The sequence below is a fragment of the Dermacentor albipictus genome, chromosome 2 (genome assembly GCF_038994185.2).
Source record: "Dermacentor albipictus isolate Rhodes 1998 colony chromosome 2, USDA_Dalb.pri_finalv2, whole genome shotgun sequence".
NCBI classification, from domain to species: domain Eukaryota; kingdom Metazoa; phylum Arthropoda; class Arachnida; order Ixodida; family Ixodidae; genus Dermacentor; species Dermacentor albipictus.
Window position 1 is genome coordinate 15,925,502 of NC_091822.1, and position 26,915 is coordinate 15,952,416.

The 26,915-nt window shown below is 44.5% G+C and overlaps 1 protein-coding gene across 9 annotated transcripts in view; it reads left to right on the forward strand.

Annotated features, from left to right (window-relative positions):
- LOC135910875 (testis-specific serine/threonine-protein kinase 1-like) overlaps positions 1-10,356 on the forward strand; it is a 371,556-nt gene extending 361,200 nt beyond the window's left edge. For 6 of the 9 annotated variants that reach the window (XM_065442939.2, XM_065442940.2, XM_065442942.2 and 3 more), the window contains 3 exons: positions 2,001-2,038; positions 6,096-6,201; positions 9,698-10,356. In XM_065442939.2, coding sequence (XP_065299011.1) covers positions 2,001-2,038; positions 6,096-6,201; positions 9,698-9,896 — 343 coding nt within the window. In that variant the 3' untranslated portion in view covers positions 9,897-10,356. The remainder of the gene's footprint in view (positions 1-2,000; positions 2,039-6,095; positions 6,202-9,697) is intronic. The other 3 variants (XM_065442944.2, XM_065442945.2, XR_010567145.2) reach the window with 2 other exon arrangements.
- Positions 10,357-26,915: the final 16,559 nt, after the last annotated feature.

The window sequence follows — 26,915 nt, forward strand, 5'->3', positions numbered from 1 at the left end:
GTGCTTGCATGCACAATTTATTGCAAAAACCCCAGTCAATCCACCCTCATTGAACTTTGCGTGCACATCATCCTTTGCCCTTACTTTCACCAAGCAGAAACAAGGCAGCTCGTTTACTGCAGCGAGAACATCGAGTGAACGCCGTATAACTCATGGAAAACCGAAAAAATTGGTGTTCGAGATTTATTCGTAACGCTCCTAAATAAGCCACTAACGTTAAAATTTCAATATGCATTGCAATTAAGATGCCCCGATATTCTGCTAAGCATAAAGATTGTGTAGCGCCGAGTCCTGTCGGGACATTGCTTAATGTAGCTGATAACGGCAGCGTGACACTTATGAACACTTGCTGTAGAATTTTTTTTCTAAAAGCTCTATTTTATCCTCAGGCATTAAATTTCGCCCACAGATTTGCATTGGTGGTCCACCCATTGTTTCTGGATTTGGTCTTGGTGCCATTTGTACTGACGCCAAGGTTTAGTTCAAAAATTTGCGCCGCTCGTAAAAGCCAATAGTGTGTGCTCGGATTACGTAATATATCGGAAAGGACCTGATTAACCTAATTCTTTCAATTTCGCCTGCTCATAACCTACCTCTTATTATCACCATATTGAATATTTCTGTTAATTAGGGTTTTCTCGGGACGCTGGAAACGGAGAGTCAGATTTTCACATGACGCGTTGGAGCACATGTTGAAGGATTTTTGTATTTTATGTTGTATTTAATACACAGACATTTTATTTAGCGCCCTAATTTTCCAGAGCTTTCTCTACATCCTCACTAAATTTGATCTTGGTGGCGTTTTTAGTTCAGTCATGGCAGCGGGCTGAATTTTCCACTGCTCGTAAAACACACTCATAATGCTCCGGAAATCGTGCATACGTAATTTATTGCAATGGCTATTTTGCGCTTTGCCTACGCATCATCCAATCCCCTTACCCTCACTCATCATCACCCTTACTCTCAGCAGACGTAAACAAATGCCTTATCTAATTAATCAAGAACACAGGGCAAAATTTGTATAACGCCAATAAATTGCAAGATAAAAGGGAGGGGGAGGGGTACAAGGCTCATTTTCAAAATTCCTAATGAGGCCAAAAACATTAAAATGTCGTGACATGTTGCATTAAAGATGCTCCCTATTTCTATTAAACTAAGATTTGTGTAACGTAGAGTCATCTGAGTGACATTGGAAAGCGTAGTTGATAACTGTAACGTTACACTTCCGAACAGTTACTTTAGAACGTTTGGCAAAAGTGATATTTCATCCACACGTATTTACTTTAGAAAACAGATTTACCATAATGTTCTACCCATTTTCACTGATATTGATCATGCTGGCTCATGTGGCTATCTCATGGCAATGGGATGAATTCTCAGTCACTGGAACAAGACGCTCATAAACTCCGGAGCAGTGCCTACATAATTTACTGGAAATTCCGCAATTGACACACGTCTTTTGACCTTCGCGTACCTATTAGCCAGAGCATGCGCCTTATTTTCAGGAAATTAAAACAAGGTGCCTTGTCTAGTTCACCGAGTGCACTGGAGAAACCAACTTCAAATGTGATATGACACATGAACATAAGGTTGAAAACTAGAGTTCAGTAATTCTTCACAACGCTTTTATTTAAACCAAGAACACGAATTTTTCGGCACGTATTACACAAAACATTCCCGCTATTTTTACGGAAATTGAATTTGCTGCCCCCTACACTCTTCTTTTGTCAGTCAAAAGAGCGTTTATTATTTACAAATGTGGTACATATTGGGTTGAATATACTGAAGGAGGCCCATAGATCGAGGTTGCAAGGAGACCTCCTATGACATAAGTTGCTGTGCGACATTGGGATATATAGTTAATAACGGCAGTATGCTACCATGAAACGCCTGAACTTTCTAAAAGGTTGTAATTAGGCTACAGAGATGAAACTTTTATTGTCTGTGACGCATGGCATGCTTCCTTCTGCAACGAACTGTAAACGCCGGGCATCACACAGTTCCGCAACCAGATCAGGAAACAGCAGCCACATGCCAGGTATGATGCATAAAAATTCAGTAATCATGTTCAAATCACTTCATTACCCTAGATACTTCAAACTTTCGATACACATCACTCATGCATTGGCACCCGCTTGTTCAAAATAGGCCAGCTCTGCCGTTTATGGTCCTCCCACAAGAAAGAAGAACTTTTTTGTGCGCTTGATACAACGCTTTTAAACAGGCCAAAATCGAGTGTCTAACAAGTATCATTTACCCTTGATTAAGATAGACATCTGAAAATTCCCCTGCCCATTGGCCCTAACAAGCCCGATGTTGATGAAGATGTATGCATTGTAAGTTATTTAGCGTTTTTTTTTGTTCATAACATTGGCTAAAGCACTTCTAGCCGAAATAGTGGTTTTGTTGCAAAATGTGGCAGCAACCGCATGCTGCCAAGAAACAAAATTTCACAATCTAACAGCGATCTGGAAGAAAAACCCCAGCATATATCGAACGTCATTCTAATAACTTTTTAGGCTTGTAGTGCAGCTCAGAACGAGCAAAAAAGGAAGGTGGAACGGGTAATGAATAAGAACGGAGTACAGGGTGAGCGCTTAGCGCTTCCACCTTCCTTTTTTGCTCGTTCTGAGCTGCGCTACAAACCCGAAAAGTCATGACATACCAACTCGCCCTTACTGCCACGCGTTTGTCATTCTAATGAAAAACTTGTTCGCAATCTCCCTGGTTCTCGTGCCATTACTAGTATACGCAATGGAGGTGCGCTCAATTCACGGAACGCATCCACATTCAAGCACGCCCAAAGAACGCATCCCCAGTGAGCATGCCCCAAGATCAGTATTTCGATGTTATGCGCGCGCAGCGCCTGCCCATTCGTACCAGTACTAGTGAGAGCCACGGAATTTCGCCTCGGGAGAGCACGTTGACGAGTGACTGAATAACTAAAGCGGGTGCGGAAAAAGCAACGTATGGGACTCAGCAGCTAAGCCCACTAATGTTGTATTTTCGCTCACTGATACGGCTAAGATGTGGCACGAGAACCACGATGACGCGCTGACGACTAGGGATCATTTTCTAGAGGAAATCCCGAAACATTCCGCGATTCCAACGCGATAAAGAAGCGCGCCGAGTAGACGTTGGCTCAAAGTGCACAGCTTACAGGCGAGACTTGTGTGGAGTAGGTTAAATACTTTTGAGGCATTGCAAGGTAGCGAACATCAGAACGTCCGAAGAAAACATGGTATGGCATGTTCTGAGAGAGATAGCCGAATACGTGTACAATTTTCTAATTGGAAAGAAGAGCCTAAATTTGGTGTTCGAAGTTATACAGCACTGCCGCACATTTGCATAAGCGCAAAGCCACAGAATATGCGGCGGATAGGCCAGCATGTGGCATTCGAACCGACGTTCGCGCTCGGCTCCCAACAACCGTCGACTAACTACGGTGCCCGTGAGGTGCGAAAGCCAGTGCCTTGCGGCACGAGCGAATGCTTAGAACAGCCGTCTTTGCCTTGACCTCTGCCAGTGTTCTGATGTGTTCCGGGCCATATCGCGCAATTATGCAACTCATTTGAGCACGAGCCAGTGCCCTCGTAATTCCAGCCTCTTTAGCGACCTGCGGGACACACGAGTCGCGCAGCCGCCGCGCACGCTTTCTGACGGCAGTTTCCAGCAAATCCGGCTCCGGGAACCACTCGGCGGCCTCTGGTCCAAGCACCAGGCCGCAGCCACACGCTCCGCGATCTCCATCGCCCCGCAATTTGTCAAAGCTAGTCGGTGCGGCCGTGGGAGTAAGACCACTGGGAACGACCGACAGATATACTTCCGCCAGTGTTGATGTCGCCTTCATGCACTGAAAGTAATGTTTTCTTGGAAGCATGGTGCCACTTTCTGCGGAGTGGATGGTGGCACGTTGTGCATTGTTGGAGTTTGCACTGTTGACGTGTCTTTGTGCAGCAAAGTGTTTCCGACAGAATGCGCGCTTATTGCACGCTCTACGCACGGCGTTATTCTGGGCATATACTTATTGCGGGAGTGTGGTGTGACTGCTGGTTCTACAGGTGCGGCACTTCCGGTTCATGGTAGTTTCTAGACTGAGCTTTTTGAGAATTCCTCTTGCGGGGTATGCGTCTTTTGTGTTTCCGAGGATACAGTCGCTCCCCCTTCGTTGGCGTATGCTAGAATTCTATTTACGTGTTCCGGTAACGTCAACCTTGCCATGTGTGATGCCAGAATTGAGCCGATTCATTTGGCCTGTATGAAAAAGAATACTTTAGTCCTTCATTCCAAGGTTCTTGTAGTTTAAGGGCCTACTGGCGTATGGACCGTTACTGTTTTGATGGAGTGGCATAAGACAGGCATAGAGTTTCCAGGTGGCATGAGTCTTATCCTACTCACATCGGAAAGATCCGCGACGCTAGTGGTACTGTTGTTTCAAGTGTGCAAGCCCCTCTCCGTCGTGGCAATCGCATCTTCTCCAAATGATAAACAAGTCGCTCTGCCCATGTGAGCGTTACCCACTTCCAAATCTCCTTCCGGCACACTCGCAGCCGTTAAATTTTTCAAAAAGCAGTAAAACGCAAATGATATTGTGCAACAGAAAACGACCCGGACGTAAGAGAAGACGACACACCAAGCGCTGTACTTGCGCTTGGTGTGTCGTCTTCTCGTACGCCCGTGTCGTTTTTTTTGTTGCACAAAATCATTTGAGTAATGGATTACTAACTTGCCCGGAATGCTGCTCTCATTTGGTAAATCGCCTTCGATTCTATCATCCCGAATCCGTCATTGATTTAATAATGCATCAGCGCGTCCCAGAAGCAGAAACCTTACAGAGCGCCATCGTCAGAGTGCACGAACATTGTCGAGCAAGTGCGGGAGATGCTGGCGAAACAGTTATGTCAAGATTGGGCGAGTCATTGGACCGAAGCTGTTAGCAAATCCCGATGCACCGGAAAACAATAGAAAAACGGCATTTGTTACTCCTGATGTTCTATACGAATTCAATGCCACGTCAATCGGATTATACAATGTACCCGTGACATTCCGAGAATTCATGGAGATAATTCTGCGAGGTTCGAAATGAGAGATTTGCATGCGCTCTCCTGACGATATCGCAATTTTTGGATGATGATGAAGCAACATTTACTGGGCCCGAAATAAATAGGTGGTGCACGCACGCACCAGACGGAGTGGTTCCCTAGTTACGGGACCCATATGCTACCAGCGGCTCCTGGCCCCTGTCCGTCAGTGCGAGTTGAATCGGTAGGTAGGGCTGGATAACAAGGTCTCCCATCGCTCAAGGGGTTGGGGATTGGGGGTGTTGGTCGGAAGGGGAGGAGGGGGGTCTTGAGTTATGTGCACTCTGCCAAGACGTGTGGCAGGGTGCCCTTTTCTCTTCTGCAGAAAGGACAGACCATATCGTATTCCGGAAGGTACATGCGGTTCATCAGTAAGGGATGCACACGCGATCCCGCCTGCACTCGAGGCAGGATCGTCTGTTGTTGCCTGGTGAGTTTGGGGTGCGGTTCTGGCAGTCTGCACCTTTCCTCTCGGTACATCCGGGTAATGTCCCGAAAGCTGGTAACCGGGTGCGGTAGCTCTTCCGGCTCGTGCTCAGCCCGGATTGACATTTCTCGGGCATGGTAGTCGGCGATGGCGTTGCGTGCTACCTACGAGTGAGCCAGGACCCACACGAGCTCTATGGCTCTTCCCGGAGGCTTGTGCTTGGCTAGAATGGCTCGGGCCGCGGAGGAGATTACCCCCCTGCGGAAGCTTCTGTAGGCTGTCTTTGAGCCGGTGACTACGGTGTCTACGCTCGGCTGTGCGATTGCGAGGGCCATGGCCACTTCTTCGGCAACTGCGGAGTCTGTTGTCTTCAAGGACGCGAGGACGATCAGCCTGTTTTTTTTTATGTAACCACCACCGCTGCATGGTCACTGTGTTTTCGGAGCGAGGCGTCCGCGTAGGGGACCGTGGGGTTCTCTTCCAGCTTCCGGGCTAGGGCTATGGCTCGCGCGGTGCGCCTCTCGTCGTCCTTGCCCGGCGTCATGTTCCGGGGAAGGGTTTGGTCTGAATGATCCTTTTCCATGCAGTCTTCCGGAAGGGCCGTCTTGATGGACACTGGCTCGATCTGCCATCCTACCTTGCGTATGACGACTCGTCTGTGTTCCGTGTGACTGAGCCGGATTCTCTGATTAGGTAGGTGAACTTCGATGAGCAATCTTTGGACGCACATTTCACATTTCACGAGCACAAGAATCATCTGGATATTCTGCTGGATTGGACAACAATATGCTGGTCTTGTGCTTAGTTCTAAAGAAGTGCCGTTGAGGCGAGCGCGAAACTTTAGTGTTGGCAATAAGAATGGCATCAAGTGGGGGTCATTGAATTATTCAAACCACCTAAGTCTGTGGCAGAGCCTCCCAACTGCTTAGGGCTGAGCTCGTATTCCCGGTGGCTCATTAGCGGATTTGCGGATGTTGTTCACCCTCTGAAGTGCATTTTATATAAAAACACTACGTTTAGCGGGCCCCGGAGAGTGCTGCCACTTTTTGCTAGATGAAGTTTTTGATAACTTCGCAACCAATACGTCGATCCGTCGTCTCCAACACAAATTCACAAAGATAAAATTATGTCGACCTCGGTGGCGTCGTCGCTTTACGTTCTGACAACAAAAAACACCCCAGCCTACGCAAGCTTCTCCTTAAGAAAGACTGTACGCAAGTATACTTTGACAGAACAGGAATGCCTAGAAGTAGTCCTTGCCGTGCAGCGGTTTCGCGCGTACGCATTGAATCACCTGTTCGCTACCGTCACAGACCACTAATCTGTGTGTAGGTTGGTCAACCTACACAGTGGATAGAATCTGCTTTTGAAGATGTCGCAATATACTTCATGGGACCACGTTCTTCAATAGTAACCGTCGTGTACGCCGACCGCATGAACGCGCAGCAGCCAGCCCCGATGTCTCCCACTGCAGCCCAGCTCTCTCGCTGTACTCAGTCGCACTCCGACACGGGCCTCCTCGCATGATAATGAGTTACTGTTGTCATAAATTTACACCCGATGTAGTGGAATAATTAGTTTATTTGTCTGCCACTAACTTACTACACTTAACAGATTATGACCTTCAAACCAATGGCTTGAGCAGGCACATGAAACGTACACTGATCAACATGCTATCAAACCACGTTGCTTCAGAGCACGATAACAGTGACCAAGTACTGCCATTGGTTATCTTTGCTTTCAATACCGCGAAACACGAAACGATTGGCTACAGCTCCTTCTTCCTGCTGTACACTCACCCACCTCGGTATGCAGTGGAAACAACATTCCTTTTTTGCCATCCATGACGACTGCTCAATCGCGGAAATTTTGTGTTAGGCAGAGGACACCCGCCGACTTGCTCATGAGCGCACGCTGGCCTCGGAGGACGACTCAAAAGCACGCTGTGATAGTCGACACAGATACGTCACTAATGTTCCCGGCGTCCACGTGTTGTTATGGGCTCCAATACGAAAACGTGGCTGGTGCCGAAAGCTAATCGAGTAAAGTGAACTACAAGTTAGTACGCCACACTTGACAATGTCGACGTTCATTGAATGAGAGCTTAAATTCAGTGTCCGACTTTGTACATCAGTTTATCCAACGCCAAAGTTCCGCACGTTGCCCGCCTTACCCAAAGGCACCCGGAGTGGCTCGCCCGGGAGGCTTTGCCTAGGAGGGGAGAACAGGGCGTGGAAGCATAAAAAGAGAGGAAGACGATGAGAAAGGAGCAGGAAGAAGATGACGTAATTTTTGGCCTCACCGCAGTTTCGTTTTGCTTTTGTACTAGCGACTTCTCTGAACTTCTATAAAGCACGTAAATATATTGTTAAAGTTAGACTGTTGTCGTGATGAGTCAGTACTAGAAAAAAATAACGTGGTATGTCGTTCTGCACCGTCGCCTAGGAATAGTTTAATTGAGGAGTTAACACAATCAGGTAAGTTGCTTATGCAATAGAGAAAAAATGGGCGCAAGGACTGAACCTTGGGGCACACCTGAACTGACAGGACGGGGAGAAAAATCGCATTCATTAGCAGTTACAAATTGCTGTCGGTTGAAAAAAAAGTGTTTTATTCTTGTAAGTACGTTCGGGCCAATATTTAGTTTACTGAGCTGAAGAAAAAGTAGTTCATGGCAGACCAACTCAAATTCCTTAGAAAACCACTAATTAGCAATCAATAATAAATCACGAGTCTATAGCTACTAAAAGTTCATTATAACAAATAAAGTTCACGGTCTTTCACAATAAAATGACTTCCGGCAACCGCGTTGAAGTGTGAAACCAGAATTAGCTTAAAGAAAGTTAATCAGGCAAGATTATATCACATGTTAAGATCTCTTGCAAGGGATGCTACTAATCTTGTTACTTTAAAGTTTGGTGCTGAATAGCCCGGACCACATTCATGAACGACAGTACTTTGCCCACCTTTCAGTCACAAGACAATACAGCAGATTACAAAGCCTGAGCGAACAGTTCACACCGAAATATGAACGAGTAAACAGCCATACTTTTTTCAATACTTTCATGTTTGCACCTTGAAGCCACTTGATAAGAAAACGTTTAAGTTTCTAATGAGGATAACGACACCATCGTATTCAACTACGACAGGAACCAATCTAGGAGAGCTTGCTTCGCAACATTCCGGAAGGTGCTCTTCACACATGTCTAAAATTTTTTTAATATACTTCGCTGAACGCACAACAAAACCGCGAACGAGAAATGCTGGCTCCGCTGTTATTAGTTATTCACAATACGTATTTGCGTGGACCCATAACGACACTTCAAGTGCTTTTGGGGCCGTCTTTTATCAAAGCAGGTAAGGTATTGCCAAAGAAAGTGTGACTGGGGTCCTTAAGTGAATTTTGGTATATACACATGATTCGGTGATAATCATTTCAGTTACGTTGACTGTATTTAGTGCGAAGTGGAAGAAATAACACAACTTTAAATGATGAAGCCGATTTGTGTAGACAGCACGCAAAAATATAGCACGTGGTTCTATATCCACGTTGTGTAGCGCCAAGGTTGCGAGAGTATTGTTTCCACTGCCCATGGTGTTAAACAGAGACTGTGACATCATTTTGAAATCGAGTGTATGGCTTGAAAACACTCTCTCATCAGGCTCATTAACGACCTTCATTGCACCGTCCAAGAAATGCGCAAGAAACCATCGTTCCAGAGGGAATCGGTGGCTGCTATAAAACTCGCCTTGGAGTTCGCTTTCAAGGTTTGTGGGATTGAGAAAGGCTAGAAGGGAGCATGATAATCTCAGCAACCAGAAGAGCGCAAGAAATAATAGCGCGCAGGGGACGCAGTTAGTCTCGTCTGTGTAGGTCGCGACTTTGCTGGTATGCCCCTTGTGGCCGGTAAAGTGCTTTGCTGAGCTTGGCGGTCTTCAGTATGGCTTCTTCGTGCGGCCGCCGTGGATGAAAGACCAATGTGGCCGTCTGGACTGGTCGTGAAATGACGAGAGCACCGTGCAAAGCCTCACAGGCTACACGTTTCATTTTCTGACATACAATTGGTCATGACATCTACGACACAAGTTATTGGTGCGAGCAAATGGTTCCATGTCGCGCATTTAGCCAGTCTTCGTATCTTTCCCGCTGTAACTTTTGCACCTGTCTCTGTCGTATTTTCGTTACTAGATACAGGAGGCAGTACTACCACCATCCAGACTACTACCACAGCACCGAGACGGACGAGAACATGGGCCTTCGCCTGCCACCGCTCGACGCGAACGACACCGTCGAGTTTCCCTTCGGGAGACTGTCGCCCGAATACGGTGGCGCTGTGGAACGCTTGTCGCGGGAGTCGCCCATTTACCCCCAAAAGGGATACTACTGATCTCGGGGTTGCCTGCATCACAGTGCCATACACGTAAACTATCCCACACTGAACGTGAAGCAAGCAGAGGTGACACACACTCGCTTCTTGACTAGTGCTTTCCTACGTCAAAATCGGAGTACCGCCATGTCGGGGTGTGTCGGCCATCTGAATTCCCTTAATGAAATCTACATTATGAAGCAGCTAGCCTGAGAAAATTGCTTCATGACTCTGCGATAAGAGAAAGAACTACTTGAAAATAACACGCCTGCCTTCCATTGGAATCGTTAAAACCACATAGAACACTCTACGTGGCTGCTAAATCAAAAACTTTTCTTAGCGAGCACCGAATTGTGTGGTACTCTCGCCGCAGTAGTGAGAAAGTTGACAGTTCGGCGTCAGGTCAAAACTCCTTGCGTGGACGTGTTTAAAATCGCCTAGATGAACTTCAGCGAAAGCCTATAGTTTTAAAAATAAAGACCCTTACTACTATAAATGTTATGGCTTCATCATGTTATCTATCTTGTGCTCTATTGAAGGTGTGCAGCTTCTGTACTTGCTGCAACGCGGCCAATACAACTGATTGAAGAAGGAAAATTTTTCGAGAAGGGTGGGGGCGGGAATGGCACATGCTAATAACTACCAGCCTAGTTTATGATTAATTCATTGTTTATTCATACACCTAAATAAGGGTGCTGAATTGCAAGAGAAAGAAAACGTAGTAGACTTGGAAAAGAGGGAGGTGTGTGGCGCCGTCACTGCCTCGCTACCTTGCGGGCATCTGAAGTAACCGTGGCCAAGAATTAGCAAAGAGAATGAGTAAGGAACGGTGAATAGGAGTGAGAGTTATAAATACGAAAGAAAAACAAAGTTGCACTATCACCCGAAAGGCGAAGCATCGATTGCGATAGCAAATTAGTAGACAGCTATACGAAGTAAGGGTAGTAGTTTTATCGAACGCATAATCTTGCAGACATTCGCTTACTAATTGAATCAAAAAGCGTGTTATCAGTGCGCACAAGCAAGCAGGAACTCGTCACACCCAACGAGCGCGGGCACTCGCTGTCAAAACGCTGGTGTGAGCAAGCGCGGCTGTAGGCGCGACTGAAGTGGGATTCGCCACTCGGCTTCAATGCAAGAGCGGCACGAACACAGCGAGCACAAAGGTATGAGCACTCTGCGGATGTCAGCCGTGAAAATTACGCACTTGTTAACTGAAGCCTGTTTCCCATGATGCGATTTTCGTCGCACCAGAAGTGCGATTTCCGTAGTTTGCGAAGAAAATCGCAGTCGCAGTGCCGACCCCCTGATTTTCGGCTGCGGCCAACTGGTTGGTTGCACAGTCGCACAGTCGCAGCGGTCGCTGCTATTTTCCGTCGAAATTGCGCGGAGAGCTATTTCGCCGGTTTCTTTTAGGAAATGGCGTCCCGCTCAGCAAGTGCAATGCGCGGAGGCGTGGATTGCCGAATTCGGTTGCACGCGAAGGGAGAATAAAAAACTTCTACCCCAGATTCCACTCTCCCATTTCTACGCGTTCGGCGACAGGCTACGCAGCAAATGAAGTGCATTAGAAATAGAAAGTGCAATAGAAACACTTCGGTGTTTTCTATTGCAGTGGCATCCGAGAGAGTATATATATAATCACCAGCTGCAATAAATCAATTGTTGAAAGTTAGCGCTCCTCCTGTGTTCTTCCTGGTCCCTGTGTCATTTTTTGCGCTATGTATCCCAGTCTGTATGTATCCCTCCAACACGCCCAAACTTCTTCCCTGCTTAAGAACTGAAAACTGGACGAGTTGGTGTGTATTCGTTATGAACTAAAGCGTAACAGATAGACAACGGACAAGAATGAGGCTGTGCGTGTGTTCACTTCGTTCTTCTCGATCGTATTTCTGTTGCACTATAGTTAATGAATTCCTGAGGCTACACAGGAGAAGAATGATACCTCCGCCCAAGGAACTGATTTCACATCCAAATGTATGCGTGCGCACGCACACGCACACGCACACACAGACACAGACACACACACACACACACACACACATGTTGCAAGGGTGCATAGCATGAAGCAGTATCAACAGGATGATACTAGAGATGGATGAGGACTCACTTTCAACGAAGGTTTATTGTAAAAATGTGGCGAGTTATAGAAATTGCCAGAAAATGAAAAAGACATCTTTGAAAGCTAGATAAAAATTGGTACTTGATGCAGCCAAGCAATAAGAATGCTGCAGAAAGAAAATACAGAAAAATTCCATGTGCACGAAAAAAATTACTATTGCCAATCCTGCATGCTAGAACCTTTCAAAAAACGCTGTTCTTATTCCAATAGACTGACAGCTTGCTTATGCAAGCGAACTCTTCCAGTTTTATTCCATGGGAAAAAAAAACAAGTTTCTTAGAAGGTAGTTACATACGCACTTGGTTCTTTTTTCCCTGTATTGGTATATATTTATGTATTTTCTCCCTTTCCCTTTCTTATGTTTGGTTTCATCAAGCACTAGTTTTTATCAGCTTTTATTGCTCTACTACTTTTTGGTAACCTTTATAAATCCCTGTAAATTCACAATAAACCTTTAATTAGAAGTTAGCGTATCCTGTTCTTACTACTTTGTACATTTTTGCTGCATAGGCCAAATAAAAGATTTTATAAGGTACACAGAAGCATGATAAGGGCCATTAAAGTGACTTGTTGCAGTCTAAAAAAATAAAGAATAGACTGGCTGAAACGGCACCAGAGAACACATACACTCTAAAAACTAGGAAGGGTATCGCAGGAGTGAAGCGGCCGGTTCACTCTTCAAAGCGTCGTTTTACTCTCGCAAAATGTCGAGGAGAGTGAAATGCATTGTTCACTCTGTCACCAAGGAGAGAGTGAAATGTGCTTTTCACTCTCCCCTTCAGAGAGATAGTAGAATGCCCGTTCTACTCTTGTGGCAATAGAGAACAAAACGTAACGTAATCTTCTGCTTCAACTGTAGGTGGCTGGCCCCGAACATGGCAATGTTTCATTCATGTGCGCTTAGCAAAGAACACATCTTTTTGCTCCTAAGAGAACAGGCCGCCGCAGTTCAAAGGAACGCGTAGCGAGTGCTCTACTTTTTCACTCTGAGTTGCTCCACCGCGCGCGCGCGCGCTCAAGATCGCGGAACAACACAGCACCGGAGAAAGGTGTTCCGTCCAGCGAGCAGCACAGCAGCAGCGAAGGCCAGCCAAGGTAGATCGTGTTTCAGCCATCTCGCGTCGCCATGAAAACACGACAGTCGTTCGTCATGCCTTGGATATAACAGCAAATCCTCCACGGTAAGTGAATTCTAACTTAGGTGCACATTCTCCGTATATGTCATGCTATCGCCAGGATGTCGTCGCAGCCCTTAGCCGACGCGATTCACAAAGGACTAGGCATACGCGCTGTGGCTCTCGATGTCTATCGAAAAAGCCAGTCATCGCGATAACTGCATGTGATTTTATCACTTTGCCGTTGTCCGTAAGAGCTGTAAAGATCGCAAACGCTGCCAGAACTATGGTATGTTCAATAAGACGCCAGGCGAGAGGACGCTTAAAATGGCTCGTTCACCAGGCCGTGATTCCGAGCCTATGCGGAGCGTGATTAGCGTGCGTTTTGTGTGTTTGAATTTATTCAGTTTGGCAGTCTACTGTCTACGGAACGCTGTTGAACTAAGGAATCACATAACAGAAGCCGTCATTTTACTGGCAGCATGCTTTTTTTATAAATAAACCGCGTGCTTGACGGTGTCTCGCGCAGGGGGAATCTGCGACCACTGAAGTTACGTGCAGCACCAGTGCTAGTTAGAAACTTTGCCGCAGGCATTCAGCTGCATGCTGCAAGAGGTCAGTTGGGCGCGTTATCTTGAACTTACTTAAAACGCATGACGAATCCATGTTTTATGCTGAAAAAAGTATAAACCCCATATAAGCGATCTTGCGCGCGGCAGCTACAAGCGACGCGATGGAGATGGCTGTCGCGTTCGCTCGTCGCCTACAAGTCGTACTCCGTGCGAGCGACGATAGTGAGCGACGCCTCCCCGGTGTTGCCGGCATGAGGGCTGCAATCACGCGTGACGCGTGCTTTAGTAATTTACGTTGATGTATTTTACTATAAAAAGTAGCATAAAATATTTCCGGAAGTCTTGCCGTAAGTTCTTATCCTTGCACGTATAAAATTGAATCATTTGCTCGTTCCGCGCGACAATCGGTAGTATTTGAGTGATGTACATCCAGTTCCGGCTTCGCTCTATTGGCTAGTCGCTCATAGCGCTTTCGGGCGACGAGCGACGATTTATAGATTTCCAGAACCGAGCCATCTGTTCAAGCGACGGCCCGTTTTGTCGCTCGAAACCGTCGCTCGTCGCCGTCGTGCACTAAATCGCTCTCACAGTGTTTATCCCTAAGACTGAACTGTTTTTGCTCATGTATTGAAATGGTGTGATTATAGGTAGGTCTGGTTTTGTCTCCTGTTGCGGTTTTCGTGCACGGTGCGAAACTAAAAGGATGCTTATGTCTATACGAACTCGGTGAATTGTCGAGCAGCTAGTTATGAATCGGCATCGAATATAACGGCTGCTGTGTGGAATTACAATTGCAAGGGCGCTTTGCATACGCTTATTGTTTTGGACATGCCTGTGCATTTGCTAATATAAGTTGGCGTGTCAGAGTTATGTCATATGAATAGCTAAATCAGCCTTCCTCTTGGGGTTACAAGCGTAATGTGTGCATTTTGCTATTGCATGGCAGATCAAAATGTGTTTATCGCTTGTGTTGGGCTGCTGAGCACGAGGTCGCGGGATCGAATCCCGGCCACGGCGGCCGCATTTCGATGGGGGCGAAATGCGAAAACACCCATGTACTTAGATTTAGGTGCACGTTAAAGAACCCCAGGTGGTCGAAATTTCCGGAGTCCTCCACTACGGCGTGCCTTATAATCAGAAAGTGGTTTTGGCACAAAAAACCCGATAATTTAATTTTTTGTTGTTTATCGCTTCAAGATTTTTAGTACAGAAATAAAATACCAAAATAAAATGTTGCTTTAATTCCGTGTTACCAGTCTGTCGTACACAGAACAATAGGTTGGTGTAATAAACTAATAACTGCGGTTTAACTGCAACTTTTACATGCCTTCAAGAATCTAAAATGCTAGATTTCATACGGCAGCAGTAGTCGGGTCTGTCAAAAATGTACTCCATTGCGCACCTCATACATGAAAATAAGTTCACGCCTTTTAGTAAGCTTAGATGCAGGCCGCAGTGAACTTTCTTGTTAGTATTGAAATGTGGGTAAGCTTGCCATAACAAGCCTTGTTTCCCTTTTTTATAGGCACATCAATATATCCATTGAACTGAAGGACAATATTTTCATCCCTACTGAGCATCATGTTTGCAGCTATAATCCTCAAATTATGGCTTCAGCAGTGGCACAGCCAGGGATGGTGCGGGGGGCACATTGGGCACGTGCTTAGGATGTGTCACAAGTGGTGTTTGCGATACACCAGACTCATGACAGACCTATGATGTCTGAAAATGACCAACATTCTATTCATTAGCAGGAGTATTCTAACATTCGTGCCGAACGAGGATGAACTGTACGTTATTTCTTTTTTTGTGTAAATCTAAAATTCAAGTTAATTTAGCAGTTGACTGTTGCAGTCATTTGGATATTTTGCATGCATTTCACTAAAAAGACTAAGAGCTAAGACTTTCTTTTAGTGCCATGGCCTTGACTGTCTTGATGTTGTTTTGCACCATGCCCTTGTGTTGACTTTTGCATACGATATTTTTCAGGCACCCGCTTTATATAACGCAAGAAGGCAGCTGCAAGGGCACGAGGATGTGAAAGAGCCAGTGCAGCGCGACTTCACGTAGTGCAGAGGAGCCAATGCCAAAAAATCAAAATACATTGGCATGCAATTTGGACAAGAAAACTAGTATGTGGCTATATTGGGTGTACCATTTGACCAAATGTAAACAAATTCAAGATACAGTATGTTACGCCAAAATGAAAATTCTCACGTGCTCCAGGCAGTCATCTTAACATGGTATATTTATGTAATGTCTCCGATTGGAAAGTCGAATCAAGTATGCTCTCTGGAGACAAACACATAGCAGCAAGTGTCATTGAAAAGTAAGAAATGTGTTTTTAAAAAGCTGATTAGTTCTGAGAAGTGACTGCTTTTTGTCTTGCCTCTCAACAGATGTATGCATGTGATAAAAAATAGTGGTACAATGAAATTGCATATTTGCTTAGTGACATGATACATACTTGCAATGAGCATGGTGCCTGTGTTTGCTATAAAAAGCAACAGCCCATGCTTGGTTAGGTTAGGCCCACTACAACATGCAGGCATGGGTGATTGGCGCTTTTTTTGAATTTCTGTGTCGTGAGGTTTATTGACGTGCGTATAGGTGCACTGGCACACAGTATGGCTTGTACAAAAAGGGGGGGGGGGGGGGTGCAGATATATGTAGCTCACTATACACGACACAGGGCAAAGGAAATCCGTGTTCAGCAACTATGTTAAATGCCATGTACGTAAATTTTACAACGCTACTCATTCGAAGCGCGCACAGGTGCATCTTAAAGAAAAGTTTTCCAGGGTACATAATTTAGTGCGTAATTTATATTAATTTTGCTCTAACCACAAGACATAATAATTTGAATATACTACACGGAAAAACCTAGAGCGAATTAAATTGTGTGTCAGCTTCGTGTGTATACATATAGTCTTTTCTATGCATTAGGTTTTTCGCGTAATGCATTACCAGTTGACAGCCCATCTTAGGTGTGCTCTGTTTACATTACAGTTGTTTATTAGTTTACTCATTTGTTTTGCAACTTATGAAATGCCGGTGTATATATATTTTCAACATTTGACACAACCCTGTATGTTTTGTAGGGACAACACAGGACGTGCATTTCTCAGCACCCAGTCAACTGCCAGAAGTGACTCGAACACAGGCCACCAGTAAGTGGACATCAGTTGCAATTTCACATTATGCAGTTGGCTGCTGCCTTATACTGAGGCTTTTTTTTAATGAGATGGTGGTGTCGTTCTAATGTACATTTTGACCACAAAGGTGCGATCATGTCTCACAGAGGCATATATGGTTGCTATTCTCTGCGAGGGACGTGTTCTCGTGTTTGTGAAGCATTTGTGTTTGGCAGTATTGTCGCCCAATGAGTCAGATATAAACACTAACTCGCCACTGCCGGCAAGTAGTTGCGAGAAACACAATATAAAATGACGCTGTAAAGTTATTTCATTAATTCGAAGGAAAATTTTGCAGCAGGAAAAAAGGTTGCTATTCCAGGTAAACATGTCTTTTTCTCAAAAGGTATTTAACCAAACTGTGGATGCGTGAAATTCGTGACTTATGAAAAGATTTTAATTCATCCTTTAGTAATGCTTCTAAAAAAGAATAGAAATAGCATGTGACTACCTCTCCAATCAGCAGACCATACACTTACAGTCATAAGTGGCAGTTCCATGCGGTCTCGCACTCTATATAACCTTTCCTTTCAGCAGCATTGGAACTGGCGGCTGCATTTTCAGAAGGAGCAGTGCACTTGGCACTGTATATGTATGTGTAATTTGTATGTGTCGGCTCACTGACACAAACAGTGCAAAAACCAGTTCTACCATGAGGCTGACGACGCCTTCTGCTGCTAGAAATGCGGCACTTCATATTTTATAGTACTGTATGACATTTAAATCAAAGCTAGCACATAAAATGATCAAGAAAACTAACCGCTGTTATAGCTGTTTTCCTCAAAGAAAGCTTGTCCTTTATGGGCTGTGTTAATCTGAGCTCTCCACCGATGTTTCAGTAGTATTATCCCTTAGTGAGTGAGAGATTGTGGGCAATTAATCGTGCTAGTCTTTAAATGGTGTCCTAATTATGTGTATTTTTTCCAAGAAAGTTGTCTAGATTACTTTATTGTGTAGTGTAAAGCTTATGAAACCATCAGCAACTACTGAGTTGCTAACATGCATATACATTTGTCACTATACAGGTGGCACTCAGCTGTACCACTGCAGTGCTATGGAAATTGCCAGCACCAGCGCCTTTGCAACAGCTGTTTCACAGCATGTCGGTATGTGCTAATTTATAGTTATGTTGGGATGGGTTAGTATTATGGACCACTGCTAATCTGTATTGTGATAGATCCACACGATAACTGATGTAATGGCACAGCGAAAACCTGTGAATGGTTTATTACGGTACATAAAAAGGCTCTCCTTTTCGTCACTGCAGCAGGGAGAAGAGCATGCAGGCACTCCTGAATGTACATATATGTCAAAACATGAGACATATATATATATGTATATATATATATATACACACACTTAAACTAAAGGCAGGGACATTTCATTTTGAATTGACTTGTACAGCGCAAAAATACAACACAGATCACAGAGAAGCCCGCATGTTAACAGGTTTGATACACACAATAATTCAACAGATTTGATACTTCAGGTGTGCTATTTTACGCAAGGGGGAAGGGAAAGGGGAGAAAACCAGAAAAAACAGTGGAGTGGAAAAGAAAGGAATCGTGCCAAAAAGCATGAGAAACATCGTGCAGCCAGGATCACCAGCAGGACATCTAAAAAGCACTCTGACAAAATTACATACAGGGAAACCTTACGTATTGTTTGTTTCAATCAAATCAGATCACATGCAGCCATTACTGCAATCAAGTTGTTTCCTTATGTCATGAGGGAATGATGTGGGCCAAAAAAACTGTTTAGAGCTGAAGGATTATGTTCCATACTAGCCTCATTACCTGCTTTTTATCATATTGTTATCAGCTGCTTATGTTAGGGACAAAAAGTAAGAGTACGAGCTTTTTCCTGATTCGCCATTCCACACAACGTGTCTTTGTGACTATATGTACATGGAGATGATCCATAGATGAAAAATATTCAGTACAGTAGAATCTCATTACAAGATACACTTGGTTGTAAGATACATCTGAAAATGGTTTGGTTGGTTTTCCGATGTTTGCCACGTTAAAAACACTGTACACAAGAGACACCTTTGTTACTAACGACTTTTTAAGTATTCACTACTTCGAAGGGACACAACCCAGACATATTCACTTCATGCACCTTGTGTGCTCCGAAGGGCGTAAAGATCATGCAATCCTCAAACAAGTCAATTGCGCATGTCTCTTTAGCATGAACTAGAAAAGGAGGGCAACGAGGACAGTGCAGGGCAGAAAGTGTCGACAGCTGAAGCTGACGAGCGTCTAAGAGCACCTCAAAGGCACTGCGAGCAACATGGCTTGCAAAGTGAAGTGTTTAACTTTCAGAAGTTAGGAAGGAAGCTTACACAATCTACAGTCACTAAAAAGCTGTGAATGTCTTCTTTAAAGGGCCCCTAAACCAATGAGGTTGAAATTTAGTTGCGGTGTTGCAGTTGTACATGTTAAGGCAACGAACACGTAGCCACGAGAATTTTTCGAAACGGTGCAGTAATAGTGGAGCTACGTGTTTTATTATCGAAAAGTAGTCCCCGCTCATCTTACTCTTTCATCTGGTAGACGCCATCTGGACAGCATCGTCTTTTCCTCGCCTAGTACACCTCCGAATGTTACGGGACAGGCCATCTCCAACGAGCTCTGTTGCTGCCGTGCAGGCCCGTCGTCCTGCGAGGGGTGGCGCTAATGACCTCGATAATATAATGGAACTGTATGGTGACTCTATTTGAAGAGCCTCATAGGGAGACCCTTCTGTTGGCGTTTCTGTTCTTTGCCCCCATTGGCTGCCCACAATGGCATCGCGAGCAATGCGACGAGGAAGAAGGGGTGTGTATTTGCTTGCAGACCTTGCCGGCAGTGGTACACTTTTGTTCGACCATTCGACAGCCCCTGAAACTGGTGACATCATCAGAGACAGCCTGGGGATGTCAGGACAAACGGGGGGGGGGGTGTGCAGGATAGGTCCAAAGAGGCGCACGGGGTCGTTTTCTTCATGTTGTGGTGCTCCACAGTGCTACGCACTCTGGCGTTTGGCATCGTCAGTTGTGACGGAATTCTGATTTTGATGCGCGTGTTTACTTGAAATGTTAAAAAAATGTCGAGAAGTAGCTTAGGGGCCCTTTAAGCCACCCTGAGCAATTATTCCTTCAGATATATCTAAACATACTTTAGTGATGATGCATAATAAAGTGATCTAGTCTGGCTCCTCAGTGTTTTAAAATGTTTTGTTTCGAGAGACATGTTTCCCGTGCCTCTTGAGTATCTCTTCTAATGAGGCTTAAATGTAATGTACACACACAATTGTCTAACTCCTCCTGCAAGTATTATTCATTAAGCTTGGTCATTGATGTGCAAAGCTTGTGGTTAAGTTTTGATGTCCGTACTTTTTAGAGCTATGTTTATTAATTCAGGCTGTTCTTATAGGTTGTTCGATGCAGGAGACAATGCCTACCAAATTATTGGCCCTGATGACGTGAGCCCTCAAGGGGCAAACGACATCTCTGTTGCAAAGTGAGCCCGATACCACCTGAAGTTACCATGACAGGTGGCACGGCAGCAATAGATACAGAGACGGCCATGTCTACTGCAGCAGCAACAGTGTACGAGGCAAGCAGCAGTGTGTCAGCATCAGCAGCAGTGTCAGAAGGAACCGCACCAGGCCTGGTAGAGCAACATGTGTGCTATCACTGTAACTTTTTTGTAGTGCAAACAACTCATTTGCTCAACGTACAAAAGCTTTTCACCACGACTGTGAGCCAGTGTTCTTGTGCAGCAAGTGCAAGACTAAGTTAAGTGTTATAAAACAGTACAAGCATCACTTTAAGATATGCAAACATATTACAGTTGTTGCCTCCCCAGCCAGCCCACATAGCGACAACAATGTGGAACACATGGTGGAGCACACCTCTTCCCCATTAGAAGATAGTAGAGACTGTCAGTGTTGTTGCTATATTAACTGGTCTTTGTAGGCAACTAGGAGGACAACACAGGTGTCATAAGATTGTTGTTTATGTTGTTGTTGAAGAGGTAAAATATAAGTTTGATGCAGCTGAAGTGCCAACTGATATGGAGCAAATCAAGAACAACCACCTCAGAAAGCAACACTATCGAAATTTGGGTATCTATGTGCCGCCAACTCTGGTAAGGATGGCATAGGACAGAAGTGTGATGAAAATCACACAGACACTCTTGTTCCAGCACTGGTCACAGTGAGCAGTGACTTGTAAGGCACGAGAGTCAACTGCAACGAACATTGTGGCATAGTGTCATGCTTCCAGTGACCACTTTCCATGTTATTTTGCATGATACAGCTCAACCTCCAGAAACGAGACTGCAACTTGTCTGTAAAAAGCTTTCACAAAAAATTATTCCTAACACTATTAACACAGCAGTATCTTCTTTTTTTGTGGGTTCGAGGTCCCCGGTAGTCCATTAATGCAAAAATTGCGGAAAAAAAGAACATATGTCGTACTTACACCTTTTTAACAAGTACGAGGGGGACAGAACTTTTCTAGTCATGCTTATTCATCATACTATCAAGTTTTTAAATGCCTTTTATAATTATTATTAGCAGTTATATCTGAGTGCATTGTATGCATTTAGCAGGTGTAAAATCAGGTCAGTTGGACCAGATGCTTTATCTGCAAGAGAGCCCTATATTCAAGAAATGTGAATTAAAATAGGTACGTTAGAGACGCAGTCTTTCAGCACTTTATTGCGTGTGGTTTAAGCATTGCTCAATACTTTTGTGGATGGCAGTTTCAACCGGCACAGCACTGCACTATGTCACGGTCACGTGTCTTCAAAGCGGTGTTTACCATTTGTGTTGATCTGTTTGTGTATTCATAGAGCAAGTTTTTAATTTATTTTTTTTCCGCATTCATGTGCTTGCACTAAGCTTGTATAAGGCAGTTACAAAATGGGCGTCTCTATAACGAACTGTTCTGTTGAGCTTACACTTGCAAATAATAGTGTTCCGATGGCCGCACTTCTATGTAGGTGCACCGATAGCTTTGTGTATGTTCTCATGTTTGTATAAAGCTTATATAAGCTAGTTACAAAATGTATGTCACTAAGCATTGTGATATTGTTTAGAGAACTGCTTGGTTGGTTTTACACTTGTGAATTAGTATTGAGGCGGTGGTATTTCCATGTAGGCTCACTGCTAGATTTCTGTGTGCTCACGTGCTTGTATTAAGCTTTTACAAGGGAGTTACAGCATGTACGTCACTAAGCGCTATGATATTTTTAAAGAACTGCTTTGTTGGTTTTACACGTGTGAGTAACAGTACTTGGGTGGCACTAGTCATGTGTAGGTACACAGGGACCATTTGTATACATTATGCTCATGTAAAGCAGTTACAAAGTGTATGTCACTAATCACTGTGATATTTGTTGAAGAATTGCTGTGATGGTTTTACACATGTGAATAATAGTGGTCAGGACACAGTACTTGTGATGTATAGTTGAATTTATACAATGCCAAGACATGGGCTGTATACGTACCAAAAGAAATGTATATCATTATATTGTTGTGATTATTACTGTTTGGATTTTATTAAACTCTAATAACATTTTTTCTTGTATCTATTGAGGTATGGCAATTTGTCATGCAACCAGACTGAGGACCTGAGCTTGTGCATACAAATAAACAGCTAATTTAAGAGTATACTGCTCATATTCTGCGAAACCAGTTTAACAAATCTTGTACTACAATGCTGGAAAAATGACAGAGCTGACAGGGATGTACAGAAAGAGTTCTGCACTGGCTGAAGGACTGCGCCACACTGGAGTCGGTAAATTGCGTTTATTGGAGTAGAACAGTAAGTGCACTTCTATTAAAAATGTGACAGTCAATGCAGAAACATAAGGCAGACGAGCAGATGTGGCAAATTTTTTTCAAGGCCCTCCATGCCTACTACTGCATTTCTAGTCTTCCTGTGCTCTTCGTATAAACCCCTGTTCAGCCAAGGTTTTTACTCAATGACATTGTTCTACTGTGTTCGTAGCAATATTGAAGAAAAAAATGCAATGGTTTTCAAGAACTTTCGAGGCCCCGACTTAGTAACTTCAAGGACCTCGTGCGATTTTTTCAGTAGTTTGGACAGGCAATAACTTGTTCAACAACATCGTCAACGTTAAGGCAAACAAAAGAATACAAAACAAATCGCATTTCATTGATTTCAAACATTTGAAAGACTGCTAATTTGCCTTTCACCGCCCATCACTAAACGCACACAAGGAAGCATTTCAAGAAAGCGCTCAAAGTTTTTCTGCAGCAGCACAATTAACTACTTGGACCTGCAACATTTGCAGTTTTTGAATACTGTTTGGTTAGACAGTGTATGTGATGTCATCTGTTGCCTCAGCTTTTCACCACCAAATAAGCAATAGTCATTTGTAATTTCCTTTTATTGTGTCTGTAGCTCTCGATTTACTCATCACGGCTTTTCTTTGAATGCCTCAGCTGTTGAGCGTCCTGCTTCTGCTCCTCCAAGTACATTTGTCACCGGTTCCATGTGCCTAAAACTGGTATCTGCAGCTCCTTTGTAATTTCAACTTTAACGATGTCGCTTTCCTTCTGTTAACTCCACAGACAATTCTCTGTGACATGTGAAGAGTGTCATAGAAGGCAAAAAAAAAACGCTTGGCAATGTCTGCTAAGTCTAGCCAAGTGTACAAATTTAAGGACTTTCCAGTACTTCTAAACATTTTAGGGTTCTCAATGCCTTGAAAATGGCATTTTAGAAATAAAGGGTTTTCAAGGATCGCTACAAACCCTGGATTCTAGCACCTAAATAATTTTACAAGCTTATTTTGGCATGGAGTTCGGAAATTCATGCATTTTAGCTAACGCTGCACTATCTCTGTACATTGAAGCCACGAGAGCGCAACCATTTTGGAGTAAAGAAAAATACTGAAAGCTTTTAATACCACTCTTTTTCTATGGAGCTTCGTATTGCCTAGTTAAGTTTACGAATGTGCCTGGTTTTGGTGGGCGTTTCTTCGACATTTTCTGTGAGAAGTAGATGACTATTCCCGTATTCAGAAACGTATCTTAATACAAAGCTCATGCTTGACTTTATATAAACGACGCCTGGTGCGAACGTCCCCCAGACGCTCACTGCCTTTCTTTTGGTGCGTTCACGACTTGCGTCATTTAGATCATTTCAAGCATGGGCTTCAAGTTATGATGCATTTTTGAATATGGGGGTAAGCGTGCGCAATTCCAGGAAACGCATTGTGCCATTGACACTGAGAGGACACGGAAAAAACAAAGTTAACGCCCTATGCTCCTAAACTTTCGCGTACCTGTGGTGTGCGTGTATCCTGGAAGAAGAAACAGCGCAAACACCAGGACGAAAAAAAGCATCAACCATACCAGCGCTTCGTGGTGCGGTCCATGTCTTTGCGTCGTCCTTGTGTTGCGCTGTTTCTTCTGAAATGCTCAACCAACTAGCCGGCAAGTCCATCCTGTGCATATATATTGAACACACGTATGAATGTAGATGGTCTTCGAGACTTTTAGAACGAGCACTGCCACAGGATACGAGCAGTGCACGCGTAACAAGTGGACACATTAGTCATTTAAGCATGCGTGCCAATGCATGTGACGCGGCTATCGGCATCAGCAGTCTCCAATTGCTGGAATGCATGCTCTTCAAAACGCTAACGATCCGCTGCTAATGCAGGACAACAGCTCACAGCGGACTGAACCAAACTCTAAACTAATGCACTTGAAAAAAACGCCTACACGGCAGCGTGAGGCACGTCGAAATGCCTGGTACTGGCGTCGCAGTTGACCACATACGAATGGAACTGGCGGAAAAAATAAACAGAAATGCTCACCAGTATACGCGCGACTTAAATTCACAAACGTGGATGGTTGGCACGATACTTTGTATCCGCGTATTTTCGGAGAACATATAATGCATGGACTGGAAAAGCACTCGATCGTGAGCTGAACGGCACATTTGTTATTTTCCTGGGGTGACGACAAGCCGTGAATAGTTCTCACGTCGTCGTCTACGTTGTGTTCTTTTGTTAGTCGTAGCAAGGAATTTAAATGATGCAAACGCAAACGTATTCCAGTTCACAACAGCACAGCACACTGCAGATAAACTCCACCCACCGCAGCCGATTCCTCAAATACATTTGTTATATATATAACCTCTAAAAGAACACGACTAAGCGTGGTGGCTTTGTGGTGTAATGGTTAGGATGTGTGCTTTTAATTGTATAGATGCGAGTGTACGCGGGTTCGAATCCACGTGATGTATAGAGCAATGTGGTTCTCCATAACTATGTGATTCCCTCGACTATTGTGTTCTAATTGGATTGTGTGTCTCCTGATTGTGGATTAAATTGCGGATTAAATGTTTATTAACTTTTTTTCTCCGCAGTTGCGTTCGGGACGCATACGCATAGGCCGATTCCGGGCAGTCACGCCTCATGGTAGGCAGCAAATAGGCAGGAAAAATGACTTTAAAATCCTGCATAACTTTGCTCACGCCTATTCTGAAGGCCGCTTGGAATTGGGCCACTGACTCTGAGGAGCCGCCTAGGGAACGGTATATCAGCGACCCTAATTTGATCTGATTTCTTGCCTGCAAGTGTGGCCAGGACTTCGCTAAGAGGGTATTGGGAAGGGTACTAGCACTCTGTTTGGGGGAGTAGAAGTACTCGGTCTGGTGGAGTGCCATTACCCCTGCGGTGAGAGTATTATCACTCTGCGGAAGAGTACTAGCAATCCCTTGCGGTGGAGTAACAAAACTCTGTCAACGGGAGTTGACCTACTCTCTCTCAAAGAGGGTCGATCTACTCTCGAAAAGAGAGTGAAATATGGGACAAGCCGCTACTCCCTCAAAGAGAGTGCCCGGCACTCTCTTTGTTTTTAGAGTGTAGGACGAACAAGAAAAGCGAGATGACCTAACAACCAAAAGTTTAATGTACACACCAAGTAAATGCTGGCTGACAAGCAATAAACCGAACATACACAAAAAGGAGAAGCAAACATTAATGTGTGTCTCCTGACAGGAAATGCATCCATTTCTATCGGAGGCCATACTGTCAAGATTCTCCCAGCATTTTTAGGTCCACAGCTTCCATGGTTTCTCTAGGCAGCCGATCTGCACAGAATGCTAGTTTCTTCCTCTACAATGCATGCTCAGATGTCGAGAGTGCATTGTAGAGGAGGAAGCTAGCATTCTGTGAAGATCGGCTGCCTGGAGAAATGGTGGAAGCTGCACTTAGAAAGACACTGGGAGAATTTGTGTCCGCATGGCCTCTGTTACACTTTCAGAGATAGATGCGTTTCCTGTTGGGACCTGTATGGACACGCATCAGTTTTTGCTTCTGCTTTTTGTGTAACTTCGATTTATTGCTAGTCAACCAGCATTTACTCGGCATGTTCAATAAACTTTCATTTGTTAGTATGCCTCATGATCGTCTTGGTCTCTAGCAGAAAGGTGTTCATTCTTTTTACAGTGAAGCTGTATATGGCTAGGGGAAACACTCGTGGTCCGATCACAAAAACCCTAGTGTAGGGGTACAAGCCATCGTGTAGCGGGGTGTGAGCAAATTGCATTTGTCTTACATGATGGACGGAGAATGGAATGGAATGGAAAAACTTTAATTCTCTATATCTCAGAGAGATTGGCGGTGGGCCGGTGTCTTCATGTTTTGAGTCCTGGCCGTTTCACAAGGTCGGCGCCCCGATTCCAGGGCTACGCTGAGTCTTGCTGCCTCGCAGGCGTGCTGCACAATTGCCCGTTGGGCTGCGAGCTCGCTGCTGGTGGAATTTCTTGTTGGGTAGACATAGAAATGCTTATGCACTTAAAGCATGTACATTTATCTATGCACTATTGCAAGGAAGGGACACATAGTGGGGTGGGGTTAAAACAAGAACACGATGTCATAATTATTTCGCAGCAAAAGTGTGGTGGGTCATTGGCTACACCCATAGTGACGTTTCTCCCTCACAGCAGAGCGCTCGTGCAGCAGTCTCTCTCCGACTTCCCAATAGGTTCAAAAATGTGTCCCTGT